The sequence below is a fragment of the Lontra canadensis genome, unplaced genomic scaffold (genome assembly GCF_010015895.1).
Source record: "Lontra canadensis isolate GAN:19392208 unplaced genomic scaffold, GSC_riverotter_1.0 scaffold65, whole genome shotgun sequence".
NCBI lineage: Eukaryota > Metazoa > Chordata > Mammalia > Carnivora > Mustelidae > Lontra > Lontra canadensis.
The window spans coordinates 9,779,778-9,802,241 of record NW_022631059.1 but is presented as its reverse complement, the minus strand read 5'-3'; the positions used below and the strand labels follow the sequence as shown (position 1 = coordinate 9,802,241).

General features: G+C 50.7%; 1 protein-coding gene across 6 annotated transcripts in view; it reads right to left on the bottom strand.

Moving 5' to 3' along the window:
* Positions 1–14,208: 14,208 nt before the first annotated feature.
* Positions 14,209–22,464, bottom strand: part of ATP9A (ATPase phospholipid transporting 9A (putative)) — a 126,604-nt gene continuing 118,348 nt past the window's right edge. For 5 of the 6 annotated variants that reach the window (XM_032878960.1, XM_032878962.1, XM_032878961.1 and 2 more), the window contains 5 exons: positions 20,675–20,739; positions 19,113–19,221; positions 18,451–18,508; positions 16,617–16,820; positions 15,176–15,312 (listed from right to left, as the gene is read on the bottom strand). In XM_032878960.1, the coding sequence (XP_032734851.1) occupies positions 15,176–15,312; positions 16,617–16,820; positions 18,451–18,508; positions 19,113–19,221; positions 20,675–20,739 (573 nt within the window). Of the gene's footprint in view, positions 15,313–16,616; positions 16,821–18,450; positions 18,509–19,112; positions 19,222–20,674; positions 20,740–22,464 lie in introns of all 6 variants that reach the window. The other variant, XM_032878959.1, reaches the window with a different exon arrangement.

Sequence of the window (22,464 nt, the reverse complement as noted above, 5' to 3'; positions counted from 1 at the left end):
ACAAAGGAGACAGAGGCAGATGCCTAGTATCATGTTCATCCTAGATCCAGCCATGCCTGAAGTCAACCCTGGCTTTTTAGGTACATGAACCATCAAATTCCCAATTAATTGGGCTTCCGTCTCTTGCAACCATGAATCTCAGTTGATGCAGCTGTCCAGTTTTCTCTCCATCGTTAGGACTAACCCAGAGCACAAACAATCCATAAATACTTCATCATTGATTAACTGAGTGCAGGGCATGCTCTCTACCCTGTCACAAGCCCGTCTCCATCCCTACCACATTCCCAGCTCTTAATCTAGCTAAGGTCCATCCACCCTTCATGTCTCTGCTTAACTATGACTCCCAGAAAGACTTTTCTTAATACTCCCACAAATTAATTAAGTCCCCTCGGGGCCTCAAAGCGCTTCTCACCTAGCACTTCTCAGGCCAAGGCCTAACTGTTGGTGGGAGTAATTATTCTGTGACTGTCTCCCCCCGCCCCTCCCCGCAAAGCTACAAACTCCACCAGGTGAGACACTGTCTCACTCGCCACTGGGTCCTGGGAGCCAGCACAGAGCCTGGCACTGAGCGAGGGTTTAGTAAATCAACCCTCAACCACTCGGAATCAATGAAAAGAGTACGTCCCACATGCTTCTCAACTTCAATAAAGATGGTGGGACCACATCCTCCATGAATCCCTTGTCCCTTGAAGAAGGGTTCCTAGGAGAACCGGGTTTGGGGAGGCTCGGAGAGAAACGGCCTCTTTGTGCAAGTCCACGGGCGTAGTTAGCATATTGAACTTGATCAGAGAGCCCAACACAATTTGTGATTCATTACTGGGGACCCTAGCCACACCCCGAAGCAAACGTCAAATTTCACAGGTTTAATGAACTCCATACTTGAAATACATAGCCTGTAAAGTCTGATTTACACTGCTGTTAAAATCGCTGGTGCCTCAAAAGGAATGTGAAACGTATATATTTGTGCACAGAGAAGGGGCTTTTTTTTTTTTTTTAAAGACACTAATTCACTCCGAGGCATATAAACGTCCCCTAAAGCATTATTTCAATTGCAGTATTTCTTTCAGCACCTCCAATTCAGTTACCAGCTTTGAGAAGAGTGGCTGCCTTAGGGTCCCCGGGGAGTGGAAAAGTGCCACCATGTAATTGTCAGGTCTCTGGAAGGTAAGCGGAGCTGACAGCTGAGCGGGGGACAGCCCCCAAAAGGCAGAGCAGGGTTCACCTGCCACTATAACTAAACCTCCTTAAGTCAACACTACTGCCTGGCAAGATGACCTTTTTCTTTTTTCTTTTTTTTCCCCCAGTGCAGCCACAAGCCTTATTTCTCGCGTGATCCGACCTGGTGTTTCTTTGCTCTCCAGGTCGGTCGCTGGCTTTGGCCCTTGTAGGTACGTTGGATGCCCGAGGCCACTGAGCTACCTGGTGGGTGACAGATGGCCTCCCCCGCAGGTGTTCCACGGCTCAGGGGTGACACAACCAACCTTCACGGACACCTTCGGGGCCAAAAAGGACACCCGACCCTGTTTTCAAGCTTTTAGGGTCTCGGAGAATTCTGTGTGTGGGACAGAAGCCACGAGCCCACGCTGGGAGCCCACGCTGGGAGCCCACGCTGGGAGCCCACGCTGGGAGCCCACGCTGGGAGCCCACGCTGGGAGCCCACGCTGGGAGCCCACGCTGGGAGCCCACGCTGGGAGCCCGGATTTCCGGAAGCAGAGGGCTCAAACCTGATTGGTCTTGCTTCACCCCACCTCTTGCCCATGATTGGCTCAGGCGTGGGCGTGTGTCCCAGTCCTGGCCAATGACAATGTAAGAGGGAAGGCCAGGGAAGGTTCGCCAAGCTCATCAAAGAGATGGCCCAAAAGGCAGGTCCTCATTTTGGTAAAATCCCACCAGAGATTCTGAGAGCCGCGCTGGTGTGGAACTCCGCGCTTTCATTGGGCAGAGGAGGAACCGCAGCCTGGAGAGGTGAGGTCTTGAGCAGGAGTTCAGCCGCAAAGCCAACACGACTGCCGCGGGGGGCATGAATTATCCTTTGACCACCAAGCGTGCATTCGCCCTTGCTTCTTGGGAGCACAGCAGCAATCCCTTTGGAGAATCACCTCTTGCCCGAGACAGGCGGTCTGGAGAAACTGTTGGCCAAAATACCGTCGTGGGACCCAAGCTGAGCTCACGAGATTCTGCCATCAGGACTTTGACTTTTGAGTGATGCAAGATGGAGGGCTGGAGGGATGACAGTGCAGCTGGAGGTGACCCGTCTGGAGGTGCATTAGCTCCTGTGACCACCTCCCCAGCACATCCTGCTTATTGTCCGTTCCAGGCTGAAGTTCCAGTCAGCCGGCCGCTCCTCATCCTGGCCGTAACCACCCCCCCCGCCCCCCCCCCCCCCCCCCCCGCTTTCTGCTTCACGTCTCCAGTACTGACGTCAGCTGGGTGCACGCACAGAGCTGTCCCTGATACAGGATGGCTTTGTATGTCAACGCGCCCTGCCAGGCACTTCCCACTTGTCACCACATCTGTTTCTTCCAACAAGTATTATCAGGGATGGGTCATTCACACACACAGACCCGTGCCCATTTCACAGATGTAAACCCTCAGGCTCAGAGTGCAACATCTGCCCCGCTTGCTGTGGTTAACGAGTTGCCGGGTCTGGCACTGAAGTTGTTTCTTGCTGTCCCTATCTGTTAGAGGAGTTTAATTTCACTTCGCCCACATGGTTACAATGAGGACTCAATGAGATAACAGAAGTGGAAGTGACTATGACATGGCATACATAACCCCATTTGGAAGCCACGTGGCTTGCCAGAGTCTCTTTTTTGGGAGGTATCTCCTAAGCCCTGAGGGGGTCCTCTCAAGAATTAGGAGAGCTTTCTCATGGGTTGATCCAGCTACCAAAAGCCACAGCCCTGGACTGGGAGAAAGAATTCAGTCATAGTTGGGGCTGTGTGGTCTGGGGTATGAGCCACTTCCCTGACCCCTCTGGCTATGGGAATCCATGAGCCCAGGATCTGCAGTCTCTCAACATGCCACACAGTGGGTCCACTCTTGAAACTGGCCTGGAAAGGTCAGATGACAGTGAGCTCTGGTATGATGGAGACAGGCAGGGTGGGATGTGGGGAGGTAGTAAGCAGACGCCTTCCTGCAGACAGTACTCACGTCCTGCCACTTCTAAGCACCAGCTGCCATTGCTCTTCTTTCTGTTCCTCAATACACTGAATGCTTTCTGCCACGGGGCATTTGCGCGTGCTTTCCTCTGTCCTGAATGCTGTCTCCTCACATCTGTGAATGCTGGTTCCCTGTGTCTTTCAGACTCAAGCTTAAAATCCACCTATTCAGGTGTCTGGGTGGTTCAGTCGGTTAAGCATCTGCCTTCTGCCCAAGTCATGATCCCAGCATCCTGGGATCAAGTCCTGCATCGGGTTCCCTGCTCAGCGGGGAGTCTGCTTCTCCCTCTCCCTCTGTGTGAGGGCTCTCTCTCTCTCTCTCTCACATAAATAAGTAAATAAATCTTTTTTAAAATTCCACTTATTCAAGGACACCCGGCCTGACCACCAAGTCTAAAATAGCCACACACACCTCATTCTGGTCAGTCTCCCTAACGGCATCCTGATTTAAATTCATTATGATATTTATCACTGTGAAATGCACTTACCTCACTCACTTAATTCCTTTGTTCATCCCACATTTAATGAACATCCACAATGTGCCGCCTTTTTCGAGGTTTCCAGAGCAGCAAATAAGTCCGAGCCCTGTTCTCACAGTGTCCACATATCCTCGGGTGGGGCTGGAGACAACGCTCTTAGAGTGCTAGGCGGCTGAGGACAAATACAGCTGGGTGAGGGGCTGGGGAGTGACGGGGCTGTCACATTAGATGGGGCGGTCAGCGAAGGGCTCTCTGAGAAGGGACACGTGAGCAGGGGCCATGAATGTCGCCTCCACGGTGCCTAGAAGTTCCCTGGAGCCTAAGAGGCACTTGATAAAATACACAAACCATGGATATCGAATGGGGCCGCCAGACAACTCGGGGGCTCTCTCCCTCTGGGTGATGACATCCCCACAATGACTCACAGCTCAAGGCCTCTGCCCCCTCCTGGGGCTGACTGCTCATAATTAGAAGGTGGGAACAGCCACAATGACAGCAGCTAAAGAATGTGGCAAACCCCTGGGAACTGCCATGTCAGGGATGGAGGGAAGGAGGGTCCTTGGGATGACGAGAGTTAAATCAATGGAGCTTTCGTTCGTCATCTTTGTTGGCATTTCTCAACCTTTTGTGACATGCCATGAAGGCATGCAGCTGGCTGGGGAGACGTGAAGTGGTTGCTTTCACAGGCGCCTTGAAGCTAAGGGTTGAAGCGGATTGCCTCTCAAAAGAGGCAACTGCCTCTCAGACAACAGGGCAGGGCTCCAATCCGGACCCCAACCGTCACCTAGGAGCTGTGTTAGTTACTGCATCTCTTAAAGCCTTGTTTGTACGAAAGATAACAGGTCTCCGTCTCTTCAAAAAGATTCTGAATGTAAAGCACTATGCATGTAGCAGAGATGCTGTTGACCCAAGAGTCCACAAGCCAGACTAAGAAGTGATGTAATGCAAATTCGAGCCACAGTGAAATATCACCACGCACCCACCAGAGGGGCTAGAATTAGAAATACTGGCAATAAAGAGAAGGAAATGCCAAGCTACAGGTGGTGGCGGAAGGGGTGGGGAGAGTTTCAAATCACATATTCAACAATATCTTTGTATCCAAAATATATAAAGAACTCTCAGAAATCAACAATAAGAAAGTGACATACTTTTTAAAAAGTGGGCAAAAGACATGAACACCTCCCCAAAAAAGGTATGTGGGTGGCAATATTGCACATGCAAAGATGTTCAATGTCATCAGCCACTAGGAACATACAATACATACCTAGAAGAGGTACATCTGCCAGAAAGCCTAAAGCAAAACCAGGGACAACGCCAAGTGCTGACAGAGGCGTAGAGAGGCTGGGCCCCTCCTGAGAGCTGGTACAAAATATTGGCAGGTTTTGTTTTTTTTTTTTTTAAACAGAGTTGTTAAGATATGTTACATACTATACAACTCACCCATTTAAAATGTACTGTTTAGGCTCTCTGCTCAGCAGGGAGCCTTCTTCCTCCTCTCTCTCTGCCTGCCTCTCTGCCTACTTGTGATCTCTGTTAAATAAATAAATAAAAATCTAAAAAAAAAAAATGTACTGTTTAGCATTGGGTTCCCCACTTTGCCTGAAGCCTGCTTCTCCCTCTCCCTCTGCCTTTCACTCCCCCTGTTTGTGCTCTCTCTCTCTCTGACAAATGAATAAAATCTTAAAAAAAAAAAGTATTCTGTTTGATGGGTTTTAGTGTATTTTCTGTTGTGCACCTGTGTGTCTAATTTCAGAACGTTTTAATCACCAAAACAAGAAGCCCTCTGCCCATAAGCAGTCACCCCTTGCTCCCCCTTATCTTCCCCAGCCCTAGGCAACCATCAATCTGTCTCCTGTCTCCATAGATGTGCCTCTCCCGGACATGTCACAGAAATGGAGCCATATGTATATACGTACAGCATGCAGCCGATGGCACCTGGCTTCTTGCACTGAGTGTCGTGTTTTCACTGTCCATCCACGCCATGGCACGTGCACACGTCACTCCTTTATATGGTGGAACCATGTCCGTTGTACGGCTAGGCCACATCTTGTTTACATATTCAGCAACTGCTGGACATGTCCACTTCTTTGCCGTTGTGAAGAGCACTGTCGTGTGGGCGCAATCCGATCTCAACCTCCCTTTGACGTTTTTCTCACCTCCCAAATGGGGATGACAACACCTGCCTCCCGGGATCATGCGGGGTCGGTAGGGAAAGCTCTGCACAACTCTAAAACACCATGGGACGGCAAGACCCACTTTTTTCAGTCAGGTTCCTGAATCTTCCAGAACATTCTCTTAAAACTCAATGACTCAATGTCCCTGAGTGAGACATTCCAAAACGGTTCAAATGGTCAGTTTTATGTTATGTGTATTTTACCATGATAACAATTAAAAAACAACCTCAGTGTTTACTGGGCCCCCACCATGGGCCCGGCCCTGGGCTAGCTAAGGATAAAACCAGCTGTCCCTTAGATCTGTACAGAGAGGAGCCAGTGGAGGGGCACCGCCTGCCTGGGCACCAGCCATCCCTCCCCCCAACACATCCCCTAGGCCTGTGGTTTCTTTTTTACAACTCAAGCAAAATTTGCCTTCTCCTCTATTACGTTAATGACTTTGCTTTTGTGTAAAGAAAAAATATGTGTTAAATGACTGGCCAGTGACTTGCCTCCCTTTGGCCTCCCAGACCACTGAGTCAGTGGAGTCTTCAGGAAGTTCCCTTTCTCCCTAAGTACATAGCTACCCCCAGCCGCAAAGGGGTGTGCGTGTCCCCAGGGAGGCTCAGGCCAGCCCCACATGATGCAGGCAGGTTCGAGTCCCACACAGGGCACCGCTGGAAGAACAGGACCCAGGGTGGGCATTCAAAGGCAGAGCACCCACAAGGCCAGTAAAGGTTAGTGGAAGGACTCAGGGGGAGACATTGCCTCTTTGTCCAAGGTCTGAAATCCTCTGCGAACTCTCTCTCCAGTTGGGGGACCTCTGTGTTTGAAGAACACAGGCACACGAGTCTGGGCGTGAGGCCTCCCTCCATGTGCAGCCCGCCCTTGGCTCAGAGGTCCCCAGTGGAGGTACAGCTATGACTTCCTCCTCTTCCCCTCACTGCTGAGCCCCTTTTGCAGGTGAGGCACCCAGCTCAGAGAATTGTAGGAATTGGCACCCCCCCCCATCACTCAGTAAATATGGGAATTGGTACTCAAATCTGTCTCCTTTCCAGCTGGGTCCATAGCACGTGTCCCTAAACCACCTGTCCCCCAATTCTGGCACCTCGCCTAAAGCAGCATTGCATTCATTTCTATTTCCCTCTCGCGTTAGGGCCCAGAGGAAAGGCTTCGCTTTTTCTTGGTGTCTTCCTCAAGCCTGAAGCCATTTCAGAGCAGAAGTCTCCACGTCTGCACAAGTCAGCCCAGCGAGCTGATTCGTCCTGGTCTGATTTTCCCTAATTCTGGCGGGTGATGAGCAGCCTGAGAAAATTAGGTTAAGTTATGTGCATAGAGAGTAGCATCTTACACTCTAATTATTGGCCCTGTCTGTGAAGAATTCCTGAGCAACTCACCTCTTTCTTTGGGTCTGATTAATCGCTGGGGCCCGTGTAAGCCCCCGCCCCCCGCCCCGCGGAATCAACAGGGCTCTGGATGTCATTAGCTACTCCAATTGCCTTTTTAGAAAATCTGTTTCACATAAAAGGACAAATGAGAATGAATATTTGCCCATCTTTAAGACACTAACTACATTCTTTTCCACAGCCTGTTCTCGTTACTCCTTCTTTCTTTGGGAGGAATTTGAACACAGCCTGGGCTCCCGCACGCAGGCTTCCTCTCCCAAATCAGACCCAAGTGGGCATTTTCTGGAAATGTGGCAACTTCGAAGAATGTGACCCCATTCATTTCTCTCTACCTGTCCTCCCCCACCCCCAGACTCACCTCCCAATTCTGAGGTGGCCTGCTTTTTCGGGTGAGAGGGGGTTGATTCCAGTGGGAGGGGTGGGTCTCCCCCGAGCCCTCTTAGACCACAGAGGTGGAAATGAGAACAGGCAGGGATGGGTCAGTGAGGCATAGTAGATGGCAGTGAAACAAGGCCTCTCAGACACAGTTCAAGTGCAACAGGCAAACTTGAATGATGCTTGCTCAGTTCTTGGGATAGGGCTCCTTAGTCTGAATGCCATGGTCTGCAGGCCTTAACCTATGTCCCTGCCCTCACCTCCTCCATGCTTCCCCTTGGTCTTAGCACACCAGCCATATGCCCCTCTTTCTGCTCCTCCAAGATACCCAGCCCTTCCAACCCCAGGTCCTTTGCACACCCTACTGCATGAGTGCTGCTTCCCCCAGACCTTGCCATGACTCCCTCCTCTTCATCCTTCAGGCTTCTGCTTCAGCAGGCCCATTCCCAAAGGGTGCCTCTCTGACCCAATCGCTTTCTCCAGTCTTTCTGCCAGATAAATACCCTTTGCCCACCGCTCACCCTGTTTTTTTTCTTAGGACCCTAGAATCTGTATGTCTTCTGTCTCTCGCACATCACACAAGGATGTAATCACTGTGAAGGCAGGGACTGCCCATCTTGTTCTCCACTGTCTTCCAGCCCAAAGAACAGTACCCAACACATACTAGGTGCTCAGTAAATATTTGATGAATGAATGAACAAAAAACCTATTCCACATAACCCCTGTCCCCCTTTCTCCTTCAGGATTCTGCAATTTTCCTTGAAGAAATTTTAAAAACATTCCTGGGCTTATCTGGATCCAACAAAAGAAAAGACAAGACTTTGCTCTTCAATCTCTTGAAAATGGACCGCCGAGGCTTGGAACACCAAGTTCTTAGTGTGAGCAAAACAGAAGCTGCAGGCTGAGTTCTAAGAAACGGGGCCTGCCTGGACGTCAGACACAGGTTGAGTGAGTGACCTCACAATATGATTCAATTACCCCAGATCTTAATGGGAATGCACTTCAGAGTCCAAACCTCAACATGGAAGGCTGAAGGGTGGCTTGGCTTTGACGTCCCTAAGAGAAGGCAGGCTCTCTGAGAAGACAGTATGTCTTCCCATCCACCAAAGGGGGAGAGGGGGGGAAGGGAGAAACCCCAGGATCGGGCGTGTTTGTCTGCTAAGGCTTCGGATGGAAACTGATCCGGGCATGCGTGATCCCCCAAAAATCTGCCAGCCCCCAGAGCGCTGCAGTTACCCTCCGACCACAGCCACATGGAGAATGAAATTAAATCCCACGGAAAGAGTTGACTTTTTTTAACATTATGCAATGTTTGGGTGAAGGAAAGGGGGAGCTATCAGGGAAAAAAAACTCCTCTTTTTCCCAGAGTTGAGCAAAGCTATTTCTAGCTTTTAATGATACATTTCACCATCACTGCATGGGGAGTTTTGAGAGGCACGAAGGCGGGACTGTTCTTGTTATGTAACCCATTTCAAGTAGGAAATTAGCAAGTCCTGAATGAATTCTGTTACTGTGCTCAACTTCTGGAAAGTTTGGAGCGACTACAGTTCTATTTTGAGGTGAGCAAATCCATCATTTATAGATCTCTTCACAAATACCGCCGGGCTTCATGTCACCCTGAAAAGTTTCATAACAAAAACAGTTAAAGTACTTGGGGTGTTGGAACATTTCGTCTCAAAACCTTATTAGCCTGAATAAGGAGTAGGGTAAGGCCTCCCCGTTGCCAAATATTCAAGAATACAAATATCCAAGATCAAATAAATATTCATCTCCCACACACCCCCCGCCCCTTCAAACCCTAGTTTTTTTGTGCGTGTTTTTTTTTTTTTTTTTTTTTTTTAAGCAAAGCCCAGCAAAATAGTCTGGTCAACAACATAAAAAGCAATGTCTGTTTTTGACGGAGCCGTTGGCCATGAAATCAGTTCTGAGCTATGAAAGCCGCGTCTTGAACAGAGCAGCTGGGCTCGAGGACCTTCCTGGTTGTTGAAAACAGGAAACATAAAGGTCTTTCAATCTCAAGTTCCCCCTAGTGGCGCGAAGGGAGCAGTGTCCGCACGCCCATGGAATTTCACAGCCCAGGCGGCTACTTCGCTAGCACCCCATTAAGGAAAAGTACCGTGGGTCTGTCTACCCCGCTGGAGCCCACGTCCCAGGGGCGGAGAGCACACGCCTCCGGTCTGCTCAGAGGAGCTGCCACGGGACCGAGACGCAGCTGGTTTACAATTCTCTTTCTATTGGATAAGCGGAGGATGACCCTTTCAGCCAGTAGGAGGAAACCACCAGCTCACACCTCAAATAGCTCCTAATTAAAACATTGGGCTAGTTGGGCGTGTGCGTAGCTGGTTTCCTGAGATTCAGGCGTTCCCATCGCTGCGATCCTCTGGAAATGAAGAAAGTCTCCTGCAAAAGATAACACGGACACGTGCGGGAGGCAGGAGGGTGGGGACGAGGGCTCTCAACCTTGGCACGCCGGACATCTGGGGTTGACTAATTCCATGTTGTGGGGGCCGTCCTGCAGCATCGCCGGCTTCTCCCTCATTAGGTCCCTGAGCAGCCCACCCCAATGGGGACAACCAAAAATGCTTTCTGGCACTACTGGGAATCCCCTGGGGGACAAAAGCGCCCCGGCTGAGAGGCACTGGGTGAAATGAATAAAACATGTCCTCCGCTTCATACCCAACAGCTTGCAAACCTCTTCTGCCTCAAACTTAGGTGACTGCGTTCCTTTTTTATTATGCTCAGCTAGCCATGGTGTAAGACGTCATTAGCACTGCTACAGCGCTCAGTGATTCATGAGTTGCGTGTAACACAACACACGTGCCCTCCTTAATAACCACAGTGACTGGATAGATTCCTAAATCTGATTAAAAAAAAAAAAGTGGGGCACCTTTGGCTCAGGTCATGATCCCAGGGACTTGGGATCAAAACCCGCATCGGGCTCTCTGCTCAGCGGGGAGCCTGCTTCCTTCTCTCTCTCGGTTTGCCTCTCTGCCTACTTGTGATCTCTGTCGAATAAACAAAATCTTTTAAAAAATACATGAGAAAAATTTTTTAAATTTTTTTTTTAAATTTTAAAAAAGGTTTCTAAACTGATCAAGGACCATGTGTAATAATAGAAAATGAATCTTATAAAGTGCTCTTTTTTCTACTTCTATTGATCACCTTTTGAACTGATGCCATGTCTGTAATAGACGACAGTACAGAATAAACAACAATGCATGGGTTTGGAATGGGACTTTTTTTTTTTTTCCTTTTTCTTTTTGCCAAAATCGCAGTAACTTTAACTGGAGAAAAAGCTATTTACACTTTTTGTACCGTGAGTTACAAAGAAAACAGCATTATAATAAAAAGCCTTCATTTTGACACCAGAATTCATGGTTCCGCACAAATTAAAATGATCCCCCGGAGGCATAAAGTACACAAGCTTTATTGGGCAACAGCAACGGGCTGGGCTGGCAGACAATGAAAGGAGAACCGCTCGGAGCACACAGGATCACATGGGTATCATCACAGGATCGAGAATTTAAATCATCTGGGAGTCCATGCTAAATTAAAGCATCCTGTACCAGAGCTGCCCTCTCATGACAAAATACTGTCCTGGTAAGAGTCTACAAGGCGGATTACCCGTAGGGACCTACTAACGGGATGGCCACGGACTCCTAGGAGAGTTTACAGTTAGCCCCAGAGGGACAAAATCATAATTTAGCCACAGCTTTTTTTGTGCACCCCCAACAAACGCAGTATTCACTGACGGAACCCAGAGACCCGAACGGACAGCACCCATGGCCACGCAGTGACCAGGATGGGTCCACGGGTATAGCTGCCGCGGAGCAAGCAAGTGCTGCGGAGCTCAGGGTCACTGGGGCGCTGCTCACGACATCATCTGCCTCTCCGCTCCATTCAGAAACGTGCACTTGTCCAAGACGAAATGAACATCATTAATGGAAATATTTCCCCAGAAGTATACACAACAAATTCCTTTACATTAAAGGAAGGGAGGAGAAATAAAATCGGTTGTATTTACAAAGCTCCTTGTAGGTTTCTTAATGAAAACAAAGCTGGGAGTAACGGGATTTTAATGCAAACCAAGCATCTCATCAAAAAACTGGAGATGACACAGTCACATACACACACGCACTGAAACACACACAGGAGGTTAAAGATAAAAAAACAGCTGGCAGGTGTTTGCCTTCAATAGGATGGAGCGGAAGCACATGGAGGTCCCATCGGCAATTTTGGCAAAGGTTTAAAATGCTGCCCCATAAAGGCATGAGGGCGTTCCCATCCCCACCCCAGTAAAAACAAAACAAAGTATAAAAGCAAAGTCTGGAGGAAGAATAGGCATTATTGTGTCAATTTCCAATGAGCACAAAACTCAAAATACATTCAAAAGTTGTCAGTGTGACCTTAACTTTCAGCAGAGAACACACCGAGGGAAGGGGTCAGCAGACATTCAAGATTACTAGGACACAAAAGGGCTTCAATTATTAAGCGAAGCTGGTCTGGGACCCAGAGAATACGACCGTCGCAGTGGGAGACATCCCAGCTCTTGGTCTCCCAGCTCCTGGTGGCTACAAACAGGTGGTTTGCCCCGGTGTCAGGATGCTCCCAGGGATGCCCTCCAGGGCTCAGGGGCCACGTCTGCCACTCCGAGCTACCACGGTCAATGCAACTGGCCTGGCCCAGCACCGCGGGCAACACGCACCTATGCCCACACCGCTGTCAAACTAGGATCCACGCTGTCAGGCACCAGAAATCACTGAAGATGGAGAAGCTCATCTGGTCGTTTTCTTAGAGGAAGGAAGGGGAAAGGAGAAACCACAAACAGATCCCACTGTCCTCACGCACACACAGTCATCACCGCAAGATCAAGCAAAAATCATCATAAAACAAAAGTGCTTACTGTGACAGAAATACATAATGGTGTCAGAGGGTGGGGGGGGTTGTAATTTCTACTTTAAGGAGAAATGTTTGAACAGCACTGATTGCGTGTTATGGGGCCTCCGGCCTCGAATTAAATCAACTATCATAGGCTTAGGTCCCACTGAGGTCCAGGGTGAGGGGAACGGGTCAGTGGTGCTTTTTAAATTCTTTCCAGATTGGGAAACCAAGAAAAAGGTCAACAGAATCCTTATGCTAAAGGTTAATGAACTCGGGAGCTTCCTGTAAAGTAGCTCAGGTGTTCGTCCTCGCCCAAAACTAAGACAACCCACGTGTGCCACACTTCTCTCTGCTGGGATGAGGCTGACCTGTGCAGGCGACCGTCCTGTACTCTCACCGACTGGAGGCTCCCACCCTTTGGGGGCACACGCGTTCCTGGACACTCGAGGGCCCCCAGCAGGGGGTGCGCACAGGCTGCCCACTGACGGTGGTCTGGGCTCCACTTGGATTTCGGTCCCTCTGGCCCTTGACTGCCTCTACTAGAGTGTGGCCGAGACACCAGAACACGGTTTGTAACAGCAAGACAAGCATCCATCAACTTCAGGGGGAGGTCGGGATGGAGGGCTTCTTCAGCCTCTTTGAAAAGCTCCCTTCCTGGGAGATGGCAAGCAGTAGCTCAGGTGTGGACTTTAAAAGTCAACTCACACACCTGGATCACTTGGGACTTGAGGAATGAAACCAGAGAGACCACCTCCCACTATCTGCTGAACGTCTGCCGTTTCCTAGCAATGGTTCCCTAAGACCTGCCCCAGGAGCCATCCTCTGGCTGTGCAGAAGGCCAGGATCAGGTTTACAAACTCAGAACAGAATGACGGAAGACTTACAATCAGCCTTCCCAAAAGACAGAACCAAGTGTGAACCTGTGAGCCCCACACTCTGCTCCCCTCCTTTTGAAACTGGGAAACAGCAGTCAGGAAGGAAGACGTGTTCGATCTGCGAGTTTTAGACCAAGGTCCTAGTCCTACGTAACTATTCACCCTCTGCCACCTGAGTTCTCTGTGGGTCTGTGCGGCAGGAACAGCCGGCATGAGCAGGCAACGAGGGCAGCAGAAACACAGTCTTCACACAGAAGCCACGTCAGCAGCCAGCTTACCGGTGCCTGAAACCTGTGGTCATTTTACGAAGTTTTAAAGGGGCAACACCCATGCGGGAGCATATGAAGAGTGCTCCCAGGCAAGGGGACCACCGCCTGCTCCGCCCGCCCCCAGCTCCCCCAGAGCCGGCTGCCCGGAGGGTAGTGGGTGCCGCCACCAGCCGGAGCCCGCAGCCCTGAAGCCCACACAAGCAGAAGGGCCGAAGGAATTCATCCAAGTCCAAGACCTCGAGCATGGTCAGCTCTGGAAGATCAACCGGCCGAGCCCTGATGGCAGGCACGTACGGCTGGGCGCCGAGGGCCTCGAAACCCCGAGGATGCCTTGCCCCGCCCGGTCCAGGCCTTGCACACCCCCTTCCTCCTCTGAAACGAGAAGCCACAGCTTTATGAGAAACACACGGGCGTGTAGTCTATCCCCGTGGGTGGTGGGGATCGCTACCACCGGCTGCCTTTAAACAAGTTCCCCTCGAGAGCCATAGGCAGTGTGACGGACCCCGGACCCCAGGGCCCCGGAGCAGCAGCCCGGGCCTCCTCCCACCGGGGCTGCCCCCGATGAACGACGCACAGCAACTTGGAAGATGCCTCTGCCTTTGTCATTCAGCCTCCTAATGGGAAACACTTCTGTGGAGCAGAGAGCCCCCCGTCCCTGACCTTGCACTCAGGACTCGGGAGGGCCCAGCCACATGTGCAACGTTGTCTAAAGAATTAGTTGAGTCTCTTATCAGTCTGTCCACACGTTGAAGAGCTGTTCCATGGCACGTTTCCTGCTGCAACAACTCTGCTGAAAATGTCTGAGGGTGTCCTCAGCCAGACGCGGGCTTGGTCATCGTTACCAGGTCCGAAGAAAGCAGGAGAACACCTCCAAAAATTCTTTTACGAGGTGGCAGGTGGAGCTAAGTCGAGGGCTGGAGATGCTGAGTCCGAGGGAGGAGGCCAGACTGGATTTATGGCACCCTCTGTCTCTCTCTCTCCCTCTCCTTTGCTCTGTGTCACTCTAGGAAGCCGGTGCGGCCTTGGAGGGCAGCACTGCCTCGGACAGGACATCCCGCATTTCCACCTCGAGATGACTGCCTGCGTAACTTTCTACCGAAGTCACCGTCTTTCCCCACAAACCTATCCCAAGGGCTTTTACATTTCTCTGAAGCCGGCTTTTAAGAGTGAGAAAGACGTAAAGAGTACACACACAGGAGGACTGTTGAAAACAAAAACAAAAACCCCTCTACGATCGTCAACTAGACAGAAACCCTTATCGCATGACAACAGAAAGCAAGTCCTCGGAAGCTTGCCCAGTGACCCACGGATAAATCCGTCAGTGGAGCCGCCAGCTTTAACATATATGTACATTCGCTGCGGGCCGAACCGCGAGGGGCCCGAGCAGGCCCGCGGGGTCCCCTCCAGGGACCTCCCCCACCGTCCGGCGTCAGGACCCCTCGCGGAGCCTCTTCGCGTCAAAACTGCACGTGTCAGCGATGCCTGCACGACCCACAGGCAGCAGGTAAGAAAAACGTAACTTGAACTCTGCCCGGCAGGAGAGCGCCGAGGCCGCGGCGCCCTGGGCCGACGCCGCCTACGACGTGAGCTTCGAGTAGCTGGGCGGGGAGAACCGTCTCCGCAGGTACTTGAGAACGTACAGGGGCAGGCAGCTGACCAGAGTGATCACGGACACCTTCCACAAGAACGACAAAGTGGCGATGAAGTACACATCTGCAAGCAAACGGGAAGACCGCGATGAGGGGGCGGAATGTTCCGGAAGGCCTCTGCGGCTCAGAATAGCCGGCACAGCTCTGACGGGGGGTGAGTGGGGGCAGAGCTGTCTCTGCGTGGGATCCCGTCACCGACACACGGCCTCCGGGCACTGGCCCTTTCCTTCGGCTCAGTCTCCCAGAGTCTGGACTCTCCCGGCCCCCTCCTCTCTCTGACCTGCTTCTGCGGCTGAATTCACGGACAGTCAGTGAAATGCTGTTTCCAGCACCAGGGAAAGAAAACCAGGGGCACAAACGATTCTTACAGGTGTTTCTGATGCGGAATCTGACAGCATGTCAGATTTTCTATGTACACCCACCGCCCGAGAGCAGAAAGGCTTTTTCCCCTCGTTTCCCTTCGTTTTCCCTTTGCCTCTGGGATGATCACCAAAGCTACGGGCAGCCGGGCCTAAGGGCAGTGCCAAGCTGGAAACGGGGGTAGCCTCAGGGGGCTTCCAGCTAAGGACGGGCGCCCCCATCTGCTGCAGGACAGTAAGCCCGCAGTCCAGAGGGTTCTGTGAGAGCAGAGCGGGGCTCACGGGCTTCCGCACAGTGGCGCACAGGAGCGGGTGGGAGGCAGGTGGCTGGCACCGGCCACAGTCCCACTGAGTGCTCGGCCGTGGAGCCCACGCACAGCTGCCCATCGGCCCCGTGGCAGCTTCCCGAGGGCAGAGCTCACCGCCCCAAGCCACAGAGCACACGACAGGTGCGCACGAAACCCATCTGGACAGACTCTCGGGACAAGTGTGAAACTCCTCAGACTTCACTTTTCGTGGATGCCTGTCTTCCTTCCCCCAAACCTGAAGGACCATTTGCTGACCAGCAAGAGACGTCATCAGAGGGGTTTTCAGGGAAAGGCAGAGTTTCTCCACCCTGTGATAAGGACACATCCTGTGGGGCTATCCCTTATTCATGAGCAAGACCTGGACGTCTGACCTCTCCACAGCCCCCCGGAGCCCGGCGCAGTGACCGGCTCCCTCGAGAATCCCAGCCAGTCTTTGCTGAACTCAATGGGATCCCTTCTAAGCCAGTTCACACAGTGTGCTTTTCAAAGGAAACCCTACTGACATCAAGCCGAGAGCCTCTATTCCAGGAAGCTGAGTCACAGCTGCCACTTGCCCCAAGGGGATGCCAGGAACAACATGGGGACCACCGAGTGCCAAGGCCTGCGGGACAAAGAGCTCAGGACGGGTCCCGGGGAGGCCCCGAGACCCGACGGCCAGGCTGCGGCTGCAGGGGGAGGGGAGGGGCTGGAAGGTGTCTTACCGATGAATTCGTGTAGAAACACCAGGGAGGCGATGTAGCAGGCCAGACTGAGCAGCTCGGCCACCGTCATGAGCCAGTGCCATGTCTGGATGGTCAGGGCCACCATCAGCAGCTCGGTGAGGATCAGTGACGTGAAGGAAATCGCCACGATGTGCACGAACTCGGACTCAAACAGCAGCAGGGCCCCGTACATGATGGTGCTCCCTGCAAAGGCAGAGGAAGCTGGCGTCCCGCACGGTCCTGCCCGCAGCCGCCGCCCTCCCCCTCGACCTCCCCATCTGGGGCTCCCAAGGCTCCCGGGGCCTGCTCCCAAGTAGGGGCTCCTTTCTGTTTGTTTTCTGTTTAGACATGAAAGATGGCGCTTGACGAGTGGTGCTTTGTGGAGGTTGGAAAGAGGTGCCCTGTCCTGGTTTTCTATTTTCCCTTTGGACTTTATATGATAAGGAGTCGAAAACTGTAGGGGAGAGGGAAGAGAGAGAGAAAGAGGAGGAAAGAGAGAAGGAGGGAGGGAGAGAGCTGGAGAGAAGAAAAACAGGAGCGACAGGAGGGAATAACCATCCAGAGTGGAGGGAACAAGAAAGAGAAATTTAAACTTTATTATTTAAAACGATAGACGTAAGCAGTCACAAAAAGGCAAATACTGTGGCTATTCTACTTCTAGGAGGAATCCAAAGTAGTCCCCTCCATAGAGATGAAAGGGAAGCAGGAATGGGGACACTTTCTGCTTGCCAAGATGGAAAAGTTCTGGGGCTGTGTTCTTGCAACAGTGTGACACTGTAAACATACAACGTAACTCACCACCGTGAATACACTGTACACTAGCGAACTGTGCCCCTAAGAAGGGTTAAGATGGTGAATCTTTGGTCATGTGTTATCTTAACCACCCCCTCCCCCACACACGAAATGACAGAGGTAGCCCAGAGACACTCAGTGTCGTGCCCCTATAACAAGGCGAAAAAGGAAAGTGGAGGAGGGTACGGGGTCCGGATGCGTGTTTTTCTAGCACAGCAGAAACCAAACCGATGGTGCAGTACCAGAGTTATTACTAGATGCTAAACCCCAAAACTCCTCACACCACCGTCCACTGCGACAGGGTTCTAGAGGGAGGGCTGACACGACGCTTCCCTGCTCACTGTCTATGAAATTCTATACATAAAACGTAGCTGCATAATCGATGCACATATTATACTTTGAGAGACTTCTTAAAAATGCCCCCCCTCTATTTTTTAGTGACAATTTAACCTCCTGCCAACAAATTCACTGGTTTCTACACCTTCTGGTTGCATGCCCCGTCAGTAAGACCTCCCAATACACAATGTGCATCTGTAAATTCTATGTTGGTGCTTGGGCAGACACAGACAGATACCAGGACCATGACACAATCATGTGCACATTATAAAACATACATAAAGACAGAATTAAACACCAGCAGGGTTTGGGCATTTTCTTCTCCTACAAGTCATCCTACAGTCTCTGCAATCCAGGGGCCCTCCCCGGAGTCCACTGAGGTAAACACATCTTTCAAAAACTAGAACTTGACCTCAGAAAAAGTATCAGAACATTCCAGAAAGCAACCACTTTTTGTTACAATGGCTAAGCATCTTGGCAGGTTTTGAGTAGCATCCATTATCTTTTTCTCTGACTTTATCTCATGAGACAGATGGCATCACCTCTCAGATCTACTGCTCTGTTGAATGTTCTAGTCCTTAGAACATGCTGAGCTGGGCCTCCCCTGGGGCGCACTGTCCCGCTCCTTAACCAAATTTTAGGGTTCCAGCTTCTTCCCTTCATAATCTACAGACAACAGACAAGTTGACCCTGAGCACTGCCTTACCTTGATAGATGCTAATCAAAACCCATATTAGGAAGGTCTTGTAGGACAACGGTCTTCCCTAAATGAGGAAGCGAGAAAGAACAGGTTACTACCTCGCTGGGCTCCTCCACTAACAAGGCAACCTGCCTATTTTCATTAAAAAAAAGGGGGGGGCTTCTTGCACATATCTGAACTGACTAGAGAAATTACATTTTTTAAAGAGAATTGATATAAGGTGGAAATAAATCTGCTCTTCAGTAAAATTCCTTGGGGACAAATAAATGAAATCATACACCCACACACACCACACACACCACACCACAGGCAGCATGCACACACCTTTTGGAAGTGAACACAAGGACGTTTCCAGGAGCAGACACCAGCTGAGGCTGGAGGATGGAACCGTCAGGCGCTTTTTTTTTTTTTTTAAGTTGTTAGTTGGTTCGTTTGCAGTTCACCTACTGCTGGACTGTTTAATATTCTTTACAAGCGCATATGCTACTTTTTTAAGAAAAATAAAATAAAATCCCACGCCTTCCTCTAAGAAACCAGCAGCTCCAATCAGTGTGTTCAAACCAGATACGGAGGGTCTGTGTGAAATCAATTAACAATAGGGAGAGAGGGAGAGAGAAGGGGAAGGTGGAGGAAGGAGTGAGGGAGGGAAGTCGGGGAGTCCAGTGAACCTTGAGGAGATCCTTGTAGAGCTCAGGATACAGCATGGCTACTTCCGACTTGACATCTTTGTCCAGGACCAGAGAAAACACAGGAAACATGGTGTAAATGGTGGAGTACCTGGGGGTGGGGGGATGGAGGGGCAGAAATCACCACAGGTAAGACACAGCTGAAGGAAAATGAGCAATTTGTTTCTCCAGCTTCTGCAGCCCAATTTCCATTCATTCGTTCCCTCAACAACCACCCACTGCGTGCCTGTTTGGTGCCAGGGCTGATTTTAAGCTCGGGAGATTCAGATGAAAAACTGATGGAAACATCTGCCCTCGGAGAGCTTTCATACTAGTCAGTGAGTCAACAGAGTTGGTAAACTACACTGTGTGTTGCAGGTAAGTGCTAAGAAGGAAACTCTAATGGAAGGGAGGGAAGGAGACATGGGGGTGGTGTCATTTTCGAGAGGGTGCCAAAAGGATGTGACATTTGAGTAAACACCCAGAGAAGGTGAGAGGCAGTCAGCCCCAAGTGGAGGGAAGAGCATCGCAGGCAGAGAGGGCAGCATGTGCAAAGGCCCTGAGGCGAGAGTGCATCTTGTTTGAAGAACAGCAAGGCAACCAGTGAGCTGGCTTCATGAGTGAGAGGGAGAGAGAAGGAAATGGGAACAGAGAGGGACAAGAGGTCCAGTCATGGAAGGCCACATGCAGCCAAGCTCCAGGAGCCCTGCCTACACTCTGACATGTTCTTTTGTTCTTCTAGGACCTAACAAAAGATGTCCACCTGTCCAATTAGAAGCAAGCAGAATTTCACTGTCCACTGTCAGAGTGAACGGACCAACATAAAAAGAAGAAGGCAGGCAACTTTGGTAAGATTCTCCCCCAGGGCCAGCCAGCCTTTCTGTGCTCCTGCCTCTTCACGACCAGGAGCATGGCCTACATGGGTCTCCATCTAGGGCATGTGGTACCCAAATTCCACCCATCTGGCAATTCAAAGACTGAACACATTCTCCGAAGGATCACAAGAAACGTCATGAATTCAAAGTCAGGAATGGGGTTGGGTTTGAGGGCAGCAAATGTCCCAGGGACACCCTAGTCTAGCAGGTCAGGGGCACGCAGCAGTGAAGCTCCATTAGGCACTCACCCCGCCCCCCACAAAGAGATCAAGGCTCTGGGCCGCCTTAGAGACCCAGCAGCAGAAGGTTCTACTGGGGTCCATGGCAGGGAGGGTACTTTCCAGAGCTCCCCTTTTACTTTTTCTAAGACTGCAATGAAATCACTGAGTCTGAACCTTTGGTCTTGCTTTGACTGCTAATCACCGGTCAGCTCAGACTCTCATGGGCAAGCATTTTTCCATCTCCAGGTCCAAATGGCCAAGGGCTATGAACCACAAACATATCAGACCCCACTTCCTCAGTCTGGTTACAGGCTTGTCAGTTCAAAAAAACTTGTGAATCCGAGAAGGTTCTAAATGGCATCGCCAGCAACTTGGGGACTGAACAGCCTAGACAGCACATTTCCTTGCTCATCTGTGGCATTTTCGAGAAGTTTCACAAAAAATTAATACCCTGCCTAGATTTTCTTACCCAATGATGAGGAATCCTTGATAGAGAGGAACGGAGGCAAAGTAAAACACGGATGAAAAGACCGCCTGTGCCAACAAGAAAGGAGGATGTTAACAAAAATCATGACAAAATCCCTACACTTATAAAGTAACAGTCAACGCTTAACACAGCACAAACTTCCCCAGCACAGCTGTGAGTGCTTTAATGAAACCAGCTCATTCCACAATTACAACCACCTCATGAGGTTGGTACTGTTATCATCAATCCCTATTACAGATGACAACAGTAAGGCACAGAGAGGTTAAGGGACTTGCCCAAGATAACACAGCTCATAAGTGATGGGAGCCAGGAGTCATTCCCGGGTGGTTTAGCACCAGGGACCACTCTCTACCCCTCTGTGAACACTGACATTAGGGGACACCGGCTGGACTCAGAAATACCCTGTGCGATCCCCATGAACCCCCGGAACCACCCATGAGATCCAGTCCTATCGCCTGTATTTCATAGGAGGGGACTCTGAGCAGGTAAAGGGCACTGCGGGGCTCAATCCCAGCTCCATACTCCAGCTCCCCGGGGGCAGGGCGGCAGAGAAGGCACAGCCCCTCTTACATGACACATTTTACTGTTTCTGGAAATTTTTACAAAGAGCCCATAACCTGCTGCCTTTGTTAGACAAGCGCAATAAAGACCTTTCCAAACGCTCCCTGAAATGTCTGCTTCCTGACTTGGAAAACAGGAGCTACTGGCCGTGAAAACCAGGCTGGGGAGATAAAATCAGATGTGACACTCTGTTACTTCCGTCTCTGGGCATCTACAGGCTCACGGAAGGAAAGTGGCCTCAAAAGCGAATTCCTAGGGGCAGAAAACCAAAAAGAGGCCAGAGACGACGACAAGAGGCTTTTCAAAACCTGAATACGAGAGACAGCCTGAGCCAGCCTAGTGACTAGAAAGGTTGTGGCACCAGAGGCGTCTCACTCCCCATCACCTGCTGTGGGTGTTTGTCTGGCACAGAGCTCGGAACGCAGGTGCCACCTGGGGCCAAGGTCGTGGGCAGCCCCAGCTGCACCCTGATCATATTTCAGAACTGGAAGGTGAAAGCCACCTTTCAAATGACTTTCCACCCCAGCTGGGCTGCGGCACAGAAAGGATGGTTGTAAAAATGTCAAGAATCTGGTGTTTCGTTTTGTAAATCAACGTCGAGAGCCTCCTTCCCCTAAAAGGGCCAGGTTAGCCATAAAGCCTTCGTCGTGGAGAGAACACCTGAGGGGAAAAAAACACTACGGCCACATCTATCAACGAGACGGACGCCAAGGTGCGGCTCCAAGAGGGACTTGTCTTCAGTCAGCCACTTTCAGCACAGTGGACAGCGAGATGTTTTTTCTACAGCCCCAAAGAATAATTTCCCATCCTGAAGTTTTTTCTAAATTGATGTTTGAGAGCGACAACATACAGGCTTTACAGAAGTCAGCTCGCCCAGCCCGGCTTCTGTGCACGCACCCAGGGGCGAGCCGATCAGTCCCCCAGGGACGGATCCAGAGCGCCACCCACGAGCTAACACAGAAGTACAGATGTGGTCTGAGGAACCGTAACAGCTGTTTGGGTGTAGATCATGTTGACCAAAAAAGCACTTTAAGGCTCCTATGTTCACAAATGCAATAGATGTTGAAAAACCTAAAATGACCTCCAGAAGGTGAGAAAGAGGCCAGAAGAGGGGGAGAGGGTCTCATGTACACGAACAGTATCGCTTCACTTACTCAGAAAGGGAGGATGTCTTTTATGTGGCAATTGCCTTTCCCATAGATTAAAACATC